The sequence below is a fragment of the Leptopilina boulardi genome, unplaced genomic scaffold, assembly GCF_019393585.1.
Source record: "Leptopilina boulardi isolate dan_hultmark-lab unplaced genomic scaffold, ZJU_Lbou_2.1 LbouV2_300, whole genome shotgun sequence".
In the NCBI taxonomy this organism is placed as follows: domain Eukaryota; kingdom Metazoa; phylum Arthropoda; class Insecta; order Hymenoptera; family Figitidae; genus Leptopilina; species Leptopilina boulardi.
Genome location: NW_026137864.1, coordinates 1,890,438 through 1,906,303, shown reverse-complemented (window position 1 = coordinate 1,906,303; position 15,866 = coordinate 1,890,438). Strand labels below are relative to the sequence as shown.

The 15,866-nt window shown below is 31.5% G+C and overlaps 1 protein-coding gene across 2 annotated transcripts in view; it reads left to right on the top strand.

Annotated features, from left to right (window-relative positions):
- Window positions 1-15,866, top strand: part of LOC127282535 (uncharacterized) — a 70,409-nt gene that overhangs the window by 51,928 nt on the left and 2,615 nt on the right. Inside the window, exons 3-17 of one of the 2 annotated variants that reach the window (XM_051306830.1) lie at window positions 1,614-1,796; window positions 3,388-3,647; window positions 3,805-4,059; window positions 4,223-4,408; window positions 4,595-4,857; window positions 5,215-5,663; window positions 5,781-5,903; window positions 6,037-6,805; window positions 6,891-7,067; window positions 7,159-7,254; window positions 7,341-7,385; window positions 7,474-7,584; window positions 7,731-8,310; window positions 11,150-14,059; window positions 14,765-14,984. In XM_051306830.1, coding sequence (XP_051162787.1) covers window positions 1,614-1,796; window positions 3,388-3,647; window positions 3,805-4,059; window positions 4,223-4,408; window positions 4,595-4,857; window positions 5,215-5,663; window positions 5,781-5,903; window positions 6,037-6,805; window positions 6,891-7,067; window positions 7,159-7,254; window positions 7,341-7,385; window positions 7,474-7,584; window positions 7,731-8,310; window positions 11,150-14,059; window positions 14,765-14,984 — 6,627 coding nt within the window. The remainder of the gene's footprint in view (window positions 1-1,613; window positions 1,797-3,387; window positions 3,648-3,804; window positions 4,060-4,222; window positions 4,409-4,594; window positions 4,858-5,214; window positions 5,664-5,780; window positions 5,904-6,036; window positions 6,806-6,890; window positions 7,068-7,158; window positions 7,255-7,340; window positions 7,386-7,473; window positions 7,585-7,730; window positions 8,311-11,149; window positions 14,060-14,764; window positions 14,985-15,866) is intronic. The other variant, XM_051306831.1, reaches the window with a different exon arrangement.

The following is a 15,866-nucleotide window of genomic DNA, read 5'->3' as shown; positions in this document are numbered from 1 at the left end:
CAAAAATATATTCAAACATTGTAAAAAAAATTTCAGACTGCTTTTATTTATTTTTTTTTAAAACATAAATATTATAAAACTGACAAACGACTTTAAGTAAATAATATTAATTCTAATGTAAAATATGATAAATATACCCAAGTATATATATATGTATGCATTTAACTATAAAGGCATGATCGCAGTGGGCGACAGAGCGTGCCCTCCTCTAAATGATAAATTACGTGAATTAACCGAGAAATGTGAAAATCATGAAATCTATGAGAATATTGTGCAAACATACATTTATAATTACATTATTTTTATTTATAATACTATAATTTTTATTTACCTACTCTTCACCTACTAGAAACATAATAGTTTTTATAATTAGTTATCTTTAAATTATAATATACTATTTTCAAAAATCCTCTATATTATATAATTTTTTGTAAAAAAATTTTTGATAATTTTTGGTAAAATAATAATTGTTTTTATATTCTAGGAGAAAAAAAGAAAATAGTATTTTTATTTTATAAATAAAAAATAAAAAAAGAAGAAATAAAATAAAGATGATGATGATGATGATGATGATGATGATAATAATTATGTTACATGTGAAAAGAAAGTCTTTTTACTACGATAATATAAATAATAGAATTTCTATTAATTTTAAAATATTTTAATTTGCACACTGGTGTCAATAAAGAAATTAAATTTATGTGAATAGAAGAGAAAATTCTAATGATCTATAATAGAGATAATAATAATTATTATTATTATTAAGATAAATCGTAATTTTTTTCTAATTAAAAAATAAAATATAAACAATGACAAATTTAAAAGGAAACTATATATACACTAGATGTGAAATCAAATTTGAGTACATTAGCAATTATTAAAATGAGCTGAGAATTTAAAATTTATCCTATTCCCAACATTGTATCACGCAAATTCCTCGATATTACACGTTTTATATTAATTAATTTATACTTTACGTAAATTGTATATAAATTACTTTGATTTTTTAATTACCTGAATGTCAGTAAAAATTTTTGTCCTTGAGCACCTACTTCTATGTGTCGATAAAACCTTATTATATATATATATATATATATAAAATGCCTTTTCGCTTGATTAAATAATGTATCCGATTAAAATGCCCGACATTCCTTTCGTTCTTGTAATTATAAAATCGTTTTTCTATTTACACATATATAACTATATATGTTATCAACTTTTATAATTACAATTTATACACGATATTCTATATAGAACGATTATAAAAGAAACGTTTTTTTTTCCGCGTGAACATTTGATAAAATCGACTTTCTTTTTTAATTAAATATTGTATCTTCAAGTAGATTTATAGGTATAAAAATGATGTATATATATAACGAAAGTCAATTTTTCAAACGGTTTTTCCAAATGACCTGATTTTTAATCATTTTTCAAATCACTGCGATTGTAATGATATATTTATAATTTTAAATAAAACTATTTGAATAAATTTCAAATAAATTTTATAATTTAAATTTTTAAAGAAAATATTTTAAAAAAAATTTTTTTTTTTTATGAAAAATTTCTTTTAAATTATATCGTAAATATTTTAATGTTTTATTTCATTATTTCAGGAAACGCAGAAAAAAGGGTCGTTTGCTATTATACAAATTGGTCAGTTTATAGGCCAGGTACTGCAAAATTTTCACCACAAAATATTAATCCATATCTCTGTACACATTTAATTTATGCATTTGGTGGATTTACCAAGGACAATACGTTAAAACCCTTTGACAAATATCAGGATATTGAAAAAGGTTTGCAACTATATTTTATTTTAAATTTATAATTTTACATTAAATCCTGATTGAACCTAATATATTTGAATCTGCAGTAAACATACTTTGTCCTTACATTGAATCTAGATTGTACCTAATTTTAACCTACATTAGACGCGTGCACTTGACTTAATTTTAATTTAATTTGAACCCACATTGACATTCGACCTACATTCGACCTACATTCGACCTATTTTGAACAAATATTTTGATTCTACAGTAAACATACTTTGTCCATAAATTAAATTTAGATTGTACCTACTTTAAACCTACATTAAACCTATATTCCACCTACTATGAACCTATTTTCGACCAATATTGGACCTATTTTTTACTCAACAGTAAACATACTTACAATAACACTACCCAATTGTTACTCAACGATTGAGATCGGACTATGGGCATTTTGCACAGAATCGAAAAACATTTGACACGTGTATTTTTATTTTGGCAGACATGATGCTTCAAGGGTTGAAAATGAGGATTGAAATATTTTGATTTTTTATTACCACATATACAATAAAAATCACTATTACACAACAACACCATGAAAAAATCCCGAGTTGGACCTTTATCCTAAACCTTTATCATAAAATTCTAACGACTTTAAAAAACTCGTGCGGCATATTGCATCCGACATTTTAAATTTTGAAAATTGGACTTTAAATTCGTAATCAGCGACCCCAAAAACCCCTAGATAATAAATTTCATTAAAATCTAACAATTTTTAAAAATTCGTCCGCCATATTGGATCCGCCATTATGTTCTTTGAAAATTTTAATTTTACCATATTGGATTTAAAGTTTTTAACTTCAGATTCATAATCAGGGACCAAAAAAACATCCAGATACTAATGTAAAACCATTAAACTTTAAAAACATTCCGCTTACCCTTGAAATCCGACATGTTTTTTGAGGTTAGAAAAAACTGCTGACGTGATGGAACAAATCTGACTCCTGATTCGTGTTCAGCGTACCAAAATACATAGGATAAAGGTCCAACTCGGGATTTTTTCATGGTGTTGTTGTGTAATAGTGATTTTTATTGTATATGTGGTAATAAAAAATCCAAATATTTCAATCCTCATTTTCAACCCTTGAAGCATCATGTCTGCCAAAATAAAAATACACGTGTCAAATGTTTTTACTTGTTAGACTCTACATAGAACTATGACCTTACATTGACCTTACATTAATCCTTCTTCAAAGCTGCAAAAAACCTACTTAGATCCTATTTTAACCTACATTAAACCTATGTTTGGATTATAAAACCCAAAAAAGAAGAAATAAAATATATATACAATATATATATATATATATATATATATAAGAATAAAAATATAAATAATGTAAAAAAATATATTTTCAATTAAATATATAAGTAATGAATAGTTGAAAAAAAATGCAGATAAATTATAAATATGATGAAAAAAAAGCAAAACTATAGAAAAAATTAATTCTTGACTAGAAAGTAACATTTTTCTCAATATAAGACGGCAAAATGCAAGCTTGTAAAAATGAAGAATTCCTGTTTATTATGACATTTCACATTTGTACAATTTATCCTGAAGGTGGTTACGCAAAGTTCACCGGTCTCAAAACATACAACAAGAATCTTAAAACGCTTCTGGCAATTGGCGGTTGGAATGAGGGTTCAAGTAGATTTTCACCAATGGTCGCTGATGCTCATCGAAGGAAAGAATTTGTGAAAAATTGTGTAAAATTTTTGAGGCAAAATCATTTCGATGGCCTTGACCTTGACTGGGAATATCCTGCATTTAGAGATGGTGGTAAACCTCGCGACAAGGAAAACTATGCCATTCTCGTTGAGGTACTTTCCCTTTTTCAACTTTCTTATATCATTCTTTCTTTTTTTTTTTTTTTTTTGATAATATAATAGAGAAAAAAGAAAATTTATCTCAAAATAGTTAAATAATTATAATTATTATAATTAATTTATTTTTAAATTAATTTTTACAATATAAAAGGAACTCCGTGAACAATTCGAGAGAGAATCTTTAAAGACAGGACGTCCTAGATTATTATTAACAATGGCAATGCCAGCTGGAATTGAATATATTGACAAAGGTTACGATGTGCCACGTTTAAATGACAATCTTGATTTTATAAATCTTCTATCATACGATTATCATTCAGCCTTTGAGCCTGCTGTTAATCATCACTCTCCCCTTTATCCTCTCGAAGAGGATAATGAATACAATTACGATACAGAATTAACGATCGTAAGTCTTTTTAATTTTCTTTTTTTCTTTTGCTACTTCCTATAACTAATTTACACCGCTAATTTCTAAAGAAAGTGGAAAAGTCATATATACAATATATAATAGAGTATGTGAAAACACGTGTACGTGTAAAGGATCATTAAAGAATCTTTATAATTTGCAGGAATTTACAATTAATCATCTCATTAAACAAGGCGCCAGCTCTGAGAAAATTGTACTCGGTATACCCACCTATGGTAGATCTTATACACTTTTTAATCAAGATTCAACAGACATTGGATCTCCCGCTGATGGTCCCGGTAATGAAGGAGATGCCACTAGGGAAAAGGGTTATTTAGCCTATTATGAGGTGCTATTACAATTTTATTTATCATAATTCTTTTTTCTTTACCATTCTAATATTCTAATTTTTATATCATTTCATTATTGATTCATATTTATTTTAATAAATAACTATTATTTATGAATATAATTTTTTATTGTTTAAAAACAATTATTTTGGATAAATTAGAAAATTTTTTAATTTTCCCAATAGATTTGTGAAAACGTTGAAAAAGATGAATGGGAAGTGGTGCAACCAAATCCGGAAGCAATGGGACCCTATGCTTTCAAGGATAATCAATGGGTTGGTTATGATGATGAAAATATTGTCCGAGTGAAAGCGCAATATGTTAATGAGAAAAAACTTGGAGGAATTATGTTTTGGTCTATTGACAATGATGACTTCCGAGGAAAGTGCCATGGTCGACCTTATCCACTAATTGAAGCTGCAAAAGAAGCACTTCTCGCTGACAGCTCGTAAGTATAACTGACTTCACACAATTAATTAATTAACAAACTAATTAATATCTTAATTAATTCGTTGTTCAAATTAATTACTTAAACCACAATGTACTGAAAATGAATATTAATGCTGCGAAAATATTAATTAAGATTAGATTAAAAAAAAAAAATTTTATAACAGAAAAGTAATTAGTGACAGATTAATTTTATTGAACAGGTAATTAATAAATTACTATAAAAAATTAATTAAAATTGTTAAAGAATAATTTATTGACATTAAAAGTCAATTAAAACGATTTAAAAAGAAATTAATTAAAATTAATTATCATCCTCCTGGAAATTAAAAATAGTTTATTTTCTCCAACTCTGCAGTAAACGAGATGAAGTAAAAGAGAAGCCTACTCTCAGAAAGCCAACAAGAAATCAATCGAGTCAAAGTAATTCATCTGGTAGACAATACGCATCAGCTAATAGAAGAACAAGTACCACTGAAGCACCTTCTAGAAAAAGAATTAATTCACTTAAATTTAAAAGTAGATCTAGCACGAGAGCCTCACAAAATGACGATGATGACAATGATGATAATGATGATGATATTTTAGAAGACGAAGAAGATGATAGAAATTTTGTTAGAGTAAGCGAAAAGCCCACAAGATCAAGACTCAATAAAAATCGTTCTCGAATTCGTTCATCAGAAAATGGTGGTCGTAGAAAGCAAAAAAATCGTGACAATAAACCAGCAGAAAATTCAAAAATTGAAGAATCTCTCAGTAATAAATTAACAACTCCTGAACCACCAACAACTCCCGATCCAGGAAGCGGTGAGTTTCTATTTCAAATAAATAATAAATAAAAAAATTACAAATAATACATTTAAAAAAATATATATCTAGCAGAAATTAAGAAAAGCAATTCTAATTAAGTAAATCTTTTATTAGATTTTAAATGTGAAGATGAAGGTTTCTTTCCACATCCAAGGGATTGTAAAAAGTACTTTTGGTGTCTAGACAGTGGACCCAGTGGTCTTGGAGTTGTTGCCCATCAATTTACTTGTCCTTCTGGTAATTGTTTCTCAAACAATTTTTTAATTAATTTTCATTTAAATATGCTTCAGAAGAGAAATAATGCAATTAATCTTTGTTAAAATTCCATAATTTAAATAATTTTAATTAATAACTAAATCCACCTCATTAGGTTTGGTTTTCAACAAAGGAGCCGACTCCTGTGATTATCCTCGCAATGTTGTTTGTCCAAAAGTAAAATCAACAAATGATGTTACAACAACAAAAGCACCAACAACGGCGGCGACTACACGATCAACGACACGTCGAACGACAACGGAAAAATCTATTCCAGAGGAGGAATACGAATACGAAGATGACGATGATGAAGAGGAAGAGGAAGAAGTACGAACAACTACAGCTAAACCACTACTTTATAAAACAATTAGTAGAAATAGACCGAGTTCGACGACAGTTCCACCAACAAGAGGAGCAACATCGACAACTATAATTCCAAATCACGAAGAAAGTCAAGAAAAATCATTGGATCTTGCAGAAGAAGAGGATCCACGAGTGATCAAGGAATTGATTGATTTAATTAAAAAAGCAGGAGGAATTGAGCAACTTGAAAAACAACTTCTCTTACAGGAAAAACCAGCTGGAGGACAATCCGGTACCACAATTGGTAGTGGACAGGTCACTCCAGCTACCATAAGTCGCAGCTTGTATGAACGCGTTCTGAATAGGCAAGCGTCTAAAACAAATTCCAGATTCTTTGGAACATCTTCGAAACCACCTGAGAATAAAGCAAGAGACGAAATAAATGAAGGAAACAAGAGATCACGAATTGGTTACACGAATGGACCAGGGAGAGCACAATTTGATGGTCTCGATGATCTTCCCGAAGTTAAAAGTCTCAGAAGAACAAATAAACCACAATATACAACAATAGAAAGATCCAGGTATCAGAAAGAATGCAAATAATTTGATAAAAGAGAATTAATATGTCTATTATTTGTTTGAAATTAAATTTTATTATTCTTTCAGATCTTCGCCATCCGAGAGAATCGATGAAAACGAGGATGAAGAAGATAAGAATGACAATGCAGATGTTGCTTCATCGGAAGAGAGAAGCATCAGCAATCCGCCTGAAGAAAAAATACTTTTACCACGAGTCACACCCAGTTATGTCAATATTAGACGCAATCGTCCTATCGCTGCAAGGTTTGTTACTACAAATGCAAATAATAATTAATCACAAAACAATCGAAAATAAATATAATAATAATACATTTAAACTATTTCAATTATTTAGTTCCGGCAGAGATAATAATAATGTCAATGTAAAGGAAGATGAAGTTGAGGAGGATAAACTAAGCCCTCGACGTCGATTTCCTGTTTTAAGTACAAGGTTAGAAAAATTTTAATTACACAAAGTTAGGAAAATTAATTATTTAAAATATTAAAAAAAAAAAAATCAAATCTTAATTTTTCTAGAAACGAAAAGAACATTTCAGACAACAAGAATCTCAAAATACAAAGGTATTAAAAATAATTGAATTAACGAATATTTTATTATTTATTTTCCAAGACTTCAAGTAAATTATCAAAATGAATGACTTTTTTTTAGAAATTCCACCAGCGATGGCTACGATGAATTTCAAAGTCCAACGGAGACCGAAAAGTCAGCGAAAAGAACCATTTTTCCAAATAAAAAAGACGACGAATCTGCAAAATCTAGGTTTATATGATCAACTTGATTGAGAATCAGTTTCTAAATTGACATTGAAATTTCACGAAAATTGATTCAAATAAAAAAAAGAATTTAATTTCCTTTATTATAATATTTACCCTTTTTTAATGATAGAAATAATTTTTTAATTACAGGTACATCAGCATTCAACGTTTCAGAAGTACAACGGAGAGACAAGAAAAAAATGAAAATGAATTCCAAGAAATTCCATTTAATTCGGACGCAACTCAAAAAACAAACTTGAACACATTCAAGGACACAACAACTTTTGCACCTGAAAGTTCTGCATTCCCTTACACCGTATCAATGACTTACTCACAGAGTTCATCATCTTCGTCACAATCAACGTCCCCATTAACGACCATATCAACAACAATTACAACCACAGATAATCCAACAACTCAATCAGTTACAATTCATGACGAGCCAATATTCAATACAAAAACACCTTCATCCTCCTCCTTATCCTCGATAAATTCAGAAAATGTAAAACTTGTCGAAGAAACAGCAACTGAAATTTTATTGGCAACTACGTCTAAAACCACCAGTAGTCCTTCTCCTTCCATCGAGACAACAACAAAAGAAATCTTCGCCGCCGTTTCCCAACCGAGACCCTTTGGATTTACCCGCGGTAGATCTCGATCATCATCATCATCATCATTCTTGGACTCCACGACACCATTGTCTTCTGCAACACTTCCCTCAAGGTCCAAGGTGAGTAGTAAATCGTCCAGAAACTTTGCACGGTCGTCCAACACAAATCAAACACGAGGTCGCGCAAGATCAAGAGTCACTACGGAAACGTCAAATCGCGAGAGATTCAAGACGGATGATAGTGGATATCAAGAAATCACCACGCCAGTTAGTAAATTCAGAAGCAGAACTCGAGGCTCTTCGAGAAATCGATTGACACTCACAACGCCCGCTAATGAAATTAATACCAAAAATAGATCAATTCCCATTGATGAAATTAATAATAGAAGTAGATCCAGAATCACAACATCTGCCCCAAGTGTTAACAGGAATCAATCATCAAGAAGAGGAAGACGTCCTACATCAAAATCAAATATCGGACGTGGTTCACGAAACGAATTAGATGACAGTCCCATCATCAGAATATCATCGGAAAATTCTCCAAGAGATCAAAGTAGAAAATCCCGACGACCTGGAAAAAGTGTTGACGAAGCTTCCTCACAAATTACAAACATTAGAATATTCAAAGATTCAGAGAACATTGATACAAGATCAAAAAATCGGCAGAGTTCCAGAAGATTTGAAGATTCGACAGCTCAGGCTTCTTTTCGAGATTTAAGTGAAACAACTTCCACCTCCAGATTAGAGGAAGAAACATTCTTCTCTCCATCTTCGTCCTATAATTTTGCGAAAACAACTGGCACGTATTTCAAGTCCACTGATGAAAAGGATGACAGTAGAGGATGGACTGGACTGAATTCAATACATCCGTACTATTCCACTGATCTTGGTGTTAATACCGTCACCTATCCTTCCATTAGTACAGAACCCATCAGAAATCGAAACTTGAGAAGAAAATTTACCACCGCCGATGAATTCTCCCGAAGATCTTCAACAACAGAGTCTACAAGTTCAAGAAGACGAATTATTCTATTGAGAAGAAGAACCGGTGTGGAAACATCAACCAACGCAAATGATGAAAACAATTTCCAAAATAAACGAAGAAAAGTCATTCGACGTTTGCGTCCTGTACAGGAGAAAAAATCCATAACCGCAAAACAAACCGATCAATTTCGCTCCCGATACTTTGGTAGATCTACAACACCAAAGATTGAGAAAATTATCACAAGCACTGAAAATCCTTCAACTTTCCACGTTGATTACACCACACAACCAATTACCACTAATTTTGATTTTAATCCCGATTCAACAGAAGGAAAAACAACACTTCCTGAAGAAACAACAAAAGACTTTTCGACAATTTCTGATTATTTCAATTTCAAAACAACAGATTTTGACACATCAACTCTACCGACTACTTTCATAATTCCCGATGATCCAACAACTGAAGATTTAAAAACAACGTTTAATTACAAAATTTACGAAACAAAATTACCGGAAACTTCAGCATTTTTTGAAGCCACCAGCCCACTACCAGTGAGAACAACAGAATCGGCAAATTCTCGTTACAAATATTCACGAAGAATACCACATCCAACTTCGGCAATTACAAATGCTCGTCGTTTTCCCACAGCAACCACTGCTAATCCAAATCTTTCGACTGAAGCCAATCCGGAGGCGCTTGCAAAACGAAGAAAAAATCTATTTATCAGACGTCGTCCAAGTACAAAAACACAAGTCGAAGAGGAAATTAATTCAGAAAGGGAAATAAGTCATCCAAAGATTAAGAATATTAGTAATTCTTCTTCATCAGGTCCCGATGAATTTTGGAAGAGTTTCAACACAGTTAGAACATTTTCTCCAAAAGCCTCCACTGAAAATCCACTTCTCTTGCTTCATACACAACCACTAAATTCAGAAAATGAGGACAAACTAGGACCTGTTTATCGTAGACCTGAATATCGTCCAATTGTCAGAACAAGCTCCACTCAACTTCCATTGGAAGAAACCAATAATTCAAATCTAAGATCAACATTGTCAATCTATCGAAAACCAAGAGTACGTGTACAAATTGATGACAATGATCCCGATGACAATGACGATTCAAAAAATCGCTTTTTCCCCAATAGAATTAGTACCACCGAACAAAGTGTAACCGAAACATTGATACCAGCAAAAAAATTTGATTACGTCGCTGATGCCTATCTTCGTAAACAATCACAACGTGGTTCTTCAAAATCACGAATAAAAGATGAAAATGAATTGCAAAATTTTGTCGATATCTATTCAACGACTCCATCATCAAAACCACAAATTACAAGATTAGTCACATCAGTAGTCGAATCAGCAACAACCGAACGGCAAAAAATTCTCATACGACGTAAATACTCCCAATTAGCGTCCACTTCTCTAATTCCCATGGAAACCACACAAAATCCCATTTCATTCTCGCTAAAATCAAAATTAAAAGAAAAACTAAATTTTCAAAATGAAATTCGAACCGACACATCAACGGAAACAAGTATCGAAAAATCAACATTACCAATTGAAAGTGCATTTCGTGGTAAATTCACCACCGAATCGTCCGGTGAATCATCAACCATTGAAATTGAGTCAGTTTTCAATAATCTTATCACATCCAGCAGGGATAGTCGCCAATAAATAATGTCTAGTCTCTAAGAAACAAAAAATAATAAAGTGTACCATACATATATGCCATCGACATCATCATCCATTACTTTTTTCAAAATAGAAATATAGTTATATGTAGAAGCTAGCGACCGGACACATCACACTACTAAAGCTACATCATTCATCACATTTTACTACTTCCCCCTAGCAGACAGTGGGGTGAAGATAAACGAGAACGAATGAAGAGAGTGATTACGAAAGAAAATGATTGAAATGAGAGGAAGAGACTGAAGGAGGACTAAAATATACTCTCATTTTTCATTTTCAGATGGCCAGTTCAGAAAGTTTTCAACTACCAACTCTTAAGCAACTTATCGCTCACCAAAGTCACAAGCACTCCAATATCAATGGGGAAAATGATAGTTCTCAACTTTCGTTACCTCCATTACCGTTAATTTCACCACAAGGATTCTTTAAAGATGAAGAAAAAGAAAAAACTGTTGACATTCCCATTCAAATTCTTGACAATGACCAATTTCAAGATCCAAATAAACACCTCCTTTTGCGTGTTCCAAAGAAAAATCTCAACAAAACGATACTTCATACAGTGCTGAAAATTAGAGTAATTGATCCGAAAATTCTTGAAAAAAATGAAAATTCAGAATTAGAGGATGAAACAAATCTTGTGACGAATGATTTACTGTTAAAGGAAGTAAAAGCTCTGAGGGAACGGAAAATTTATGAAAATGAAAAATTGATAGAACTTGAAAGATCAGCTGCTACTTACAGAGGAAGACGACCTAGAATTGATTCGAATTTTGGTGAAAGTTCATCGATTCCTCAGGACAGTATGAGTAGTATGACAATTATGGAAGAGAGTCTAAATATCGAGAGAAACCGAAGGAGACGAATTCGTCCCAATTCATCACAAGGAACAACTGAAGCTGTTTCCCATAAATCCCAAACAAAAACCGATGGAAGAAAACATTTAGATACTACTACTGCCACAATTAGCATTACCACTTCCCGAGGAAGTACTCTTCCAGATTCACCAATAACTGATTATCCTCGAGGATTTTTCCTCACAAAAAGTACCGACGAAACTTTAAATCGTGAGACATTTGTTGGTCCTCAAACAGAATCAAGTCAAGATACTGAAAAAATATCTTTTAACGTTGAAACAATATCATCCAATGATGAAAAATTATCTTCAAGTAATGTAAAAGAATCTTTTGGATCTGAAATAGATTCAAATAATGAAACAATAACTTTCAATGATGAAATACCTTCCGATGATGGAAAATTATCTTCAGATAATGGAAAAAATTCTTTTGGATTTGATAAAGATTTCAATGACGAAACATTCAATGCTGAAATATCTTCTGATGATGGAAAATTATCTTCAGATAATGAAAAAGAATCTTTTGATTTTGTAACAACTTCCGATGATAAAGCAATATCTTCTAATGTCGAAAAAATACCACCTAATGTTAAATCTTCTGAAATAATTCCCTCTAATGTCGAAACAATATTTTCCAATGGAGGAAATAATGAAGAAATATTTTCTACAACTGAAAAAGTATTTTTAAATATTGAAAAAGAATTTCCAATTGATGGAAAAATTATTCCCACTGATGAAACAGTAACTTTCAGTTTTGATGAAATAACAAGCGTAGATTTTGATTTCAACAGAGATTCTCTTTTAGAGAATAAAGATCATCAAAACGATGAAATTAATTTCTCGGCTAACACTGGTGTAATTGATAATAGTGGAGATCATTTCGATTACAATAGAAATCAACAAAATGAAATGAATTTCTATCTTATGGATTCAAGAGTTTCAGAAAAAAGTGAAGATTCAACAAAAACTACAACAGAAGTATCTGAATCTAAACTGACTACATTTGAGGATATTAATGTGACTCCTTCAACTGTTACTGAACAAATTATTAGTCCTCGACGACATTTAAGAAAGAAAATAAGAAAAATAAAACCGATTCCTAAGGAACCTTCCGAAGATTTTAATTCTCCAAAGGAAATTCGATTGAAGAAAATAAACGACAAGTTTTCTATTAAAGATTCAGACTCTTCGAGAAACTTTGAATCTGATTCCGAATCTTATTCAGAAATACCAGAGATTATTTCAACATATCCTGATGTACATTCGATAAATCATGATTCTAGTACTGTAGAAACAGATTTAGAGTCTATTTCCCCTGATTATGAAATTGACACAACAATAATAAATTCAGAATCTTCAACAGTAAATTCTGCCACTACTTTTCCCATTTTAGATTCTACATCCGCAATAACTATTGATTCTACAATTATTAATTCTTATTACGAATCTCTAACGCCTACAACAGAAAGTTTTAAAAACAAAATGTCAGAAAGGGATAATGAAAATCTACAATTAGAAACTGTAACACCAATTGTTCTTGATTCGAAAACGAATTGGAACGAATTCGAAAAAGAAAGTGTGAAATACGAAAAAGGGAATATAACACTCAAGACTAAAAATCTCAGAAGAAATGAAGTAACAACAGAAAAAGACAAAACCATTCAAAATCAGTATTTAAACACAGATCCAACAAAGGACCAAAATGAAACTCCAACTATTGTTACATCAATAAGAAGCGATATTGTCCTGAAATCTAATGATAATCAACAACTAGAAAAAGAGTTTACAAATAATAAGACAACTACAGACGAGACAATTTTCAAAGAACAGAAACCTACATTAAATGGAAGACGACGTGTAATAAAACGAAAAAGAATTGGACCAAATGAAGAAAAATTGAAAGTAAAGAACGAAGAAATAACAACAATTGAAAATAAATTGAAATTAGAAACCATAGAAACTAATTCAAGAAGTGAAGATAAATCAAAATTAAAAATTATTAAAACTACTTTAAATAAAAGTGAACATATAGCGAGTAATTTGGCAAGTCCTCCAAGCACCAGGAAACGTGTTGTAGTTTACAGAGGTGCTAAGAGATTTTCAACTGTAACTACACCGTCAACATTGACGTCAACGACAACCGTGCAAAGTTTCTCAAACTCATCAGTCAATCATCAAAATCAAATACCATCTCGACGAAGAATGAGAACGGTCGTGAGGAAGAGAGCAAAACATCAATCGCACGATACGTCAAATGATGAATCCAATAACAGGAAGGGCAAATCTTTAAATCAAGAAATGAAAATCGTAGAAGATACCGAAGAAGCTGGCAGTGAGGTCAGTTTCTAAAAGCAAGCATTAATGTCCTCAAAGAAAACCTCTCCCCTTCTCTAACAAACACTGCCTTCTCACATTTATAAAAAAAAAATAAATAAATAATAATTTTGAGGATGGTCCTCAAAAAAATCAAGTCACACAAATTTTGGATGTTGGCGTCCTTTTACTTGGAAGATGGGAATATCTAAGAAAGCTAACAACACCTGTAGCGACGTCCAGGTTTTATAATATCTATTCGACGTCCTTTACTTTCTGCGCAGCTAACCAAAAAAAAAAAAAAATAGCCAAGGAATTCCGTCACATGAAAGCTCATTCCTTCCGTATAACTCTTGAGTACTAATCAAAAAAAAAAGGAAGCAAGAAGCAAGCGTGAAAAAAATAATAAAACAAGAAACTCGCTGCTATCTTTGTTATATTACACACGCCTCTGATCGTTTTTTATTTATTAACACACTGATTCTTCGAGGGCGTACCATTTTCTACGAAGTCCTCGTAGTTTGCTTATTTTTTGTAGTTTCAAAAAAAAAATCTTTAACATATGCTTCTTGTGCAATTACTATTTTAGTCTAGTCATTTTCCATTTCTAATCTTTGTTTGTGTCATTTGGCTTTAGCTGCACTATTATGTATCAAGATATTTTTTTTAATTTTCTTATTCATAAACGCATAACGCATCTTCATAAAAATGTGTCGCATTTATCAACAGGTCAATACTTATCGTACATCATCATCATCATCATCATCATCAGATAATTTACGACGAACAGGATCATTTTATCGTGAGCCAAATCGAAGTAGAGTTAGAACAACGACACATCAGCCAATTTCTTCACTTCATCCATCTTTGAGACGATTCACTTCTACTAGCCCTACGCGTCAGAATCTTCACACAAAGGAGATAAATCTTCCTACACAATTAAGCTTTGGTAAAATTATTATTTAATTTTTATGGAAAAATCTATAACCGCTTTTTTTAAGTTAATATACTTTCTTTCAAATGGGAAATTAATTAAACATTTAAGAATGAAAATTATTTCTCCAAATATCCATTTTTGATTGTCCTATCATACTAAATCTGAATTAGTAAAATTCTACTAATTAAAAAAGAAGAAAATCGACCACTGAAAATTAAAAAAAAAAAAAAAAAAAAGAACCTAACACTTACAAACTTTTTTGATGAAGCTAAAGCCATTACGACGTTTAGTGTTACCGATAGTGAACACTAGGAGCGCTACTCCCGCACACAGTGGACCAGGAGATCCGGTTTCGGGGCCAAAAGTCAATTTATATTTCAAATGGCCTGAAACTTGTTACTCGGGGGTTTTCGGGGTCGCTGATTATGAATCCGTTATTAATTTTTAAAAATTCAAAATGTTGGATCCAATATGGCGGACGAGTTTATTAAAAATTTATCAGATCCACTTGAAACTCGTCACTCGGGGGTTTTCGGGGTCGCTGATTACGAATCCGGTATTAGTTTTCAAAAATTCAAAATGGCGGATCCAATATGGCGGAAGAGTTTATTAAAAATTCATCAGATCCACTTGAAACTCGTCACTCGGGGGTTTTCGGGGTCGCTGATTACAAATCCGGTATTAGTTTTCAAAAATTCAAAATGTCGGACGAATTTTTCAAAAATTCATCGAATCTACTTGAAAACCATCACTCGAGGGGTTTTCGCGGTTACTAATTACAAATCCGGTATTAGTTTTTAAAATGGAGAATCCAATATGGCGAAAGAATTTTGTAAAAATTATTAAATTTTTATTTAAATTTGTATTCACGATTTGTCTATAGTTACTGATTAC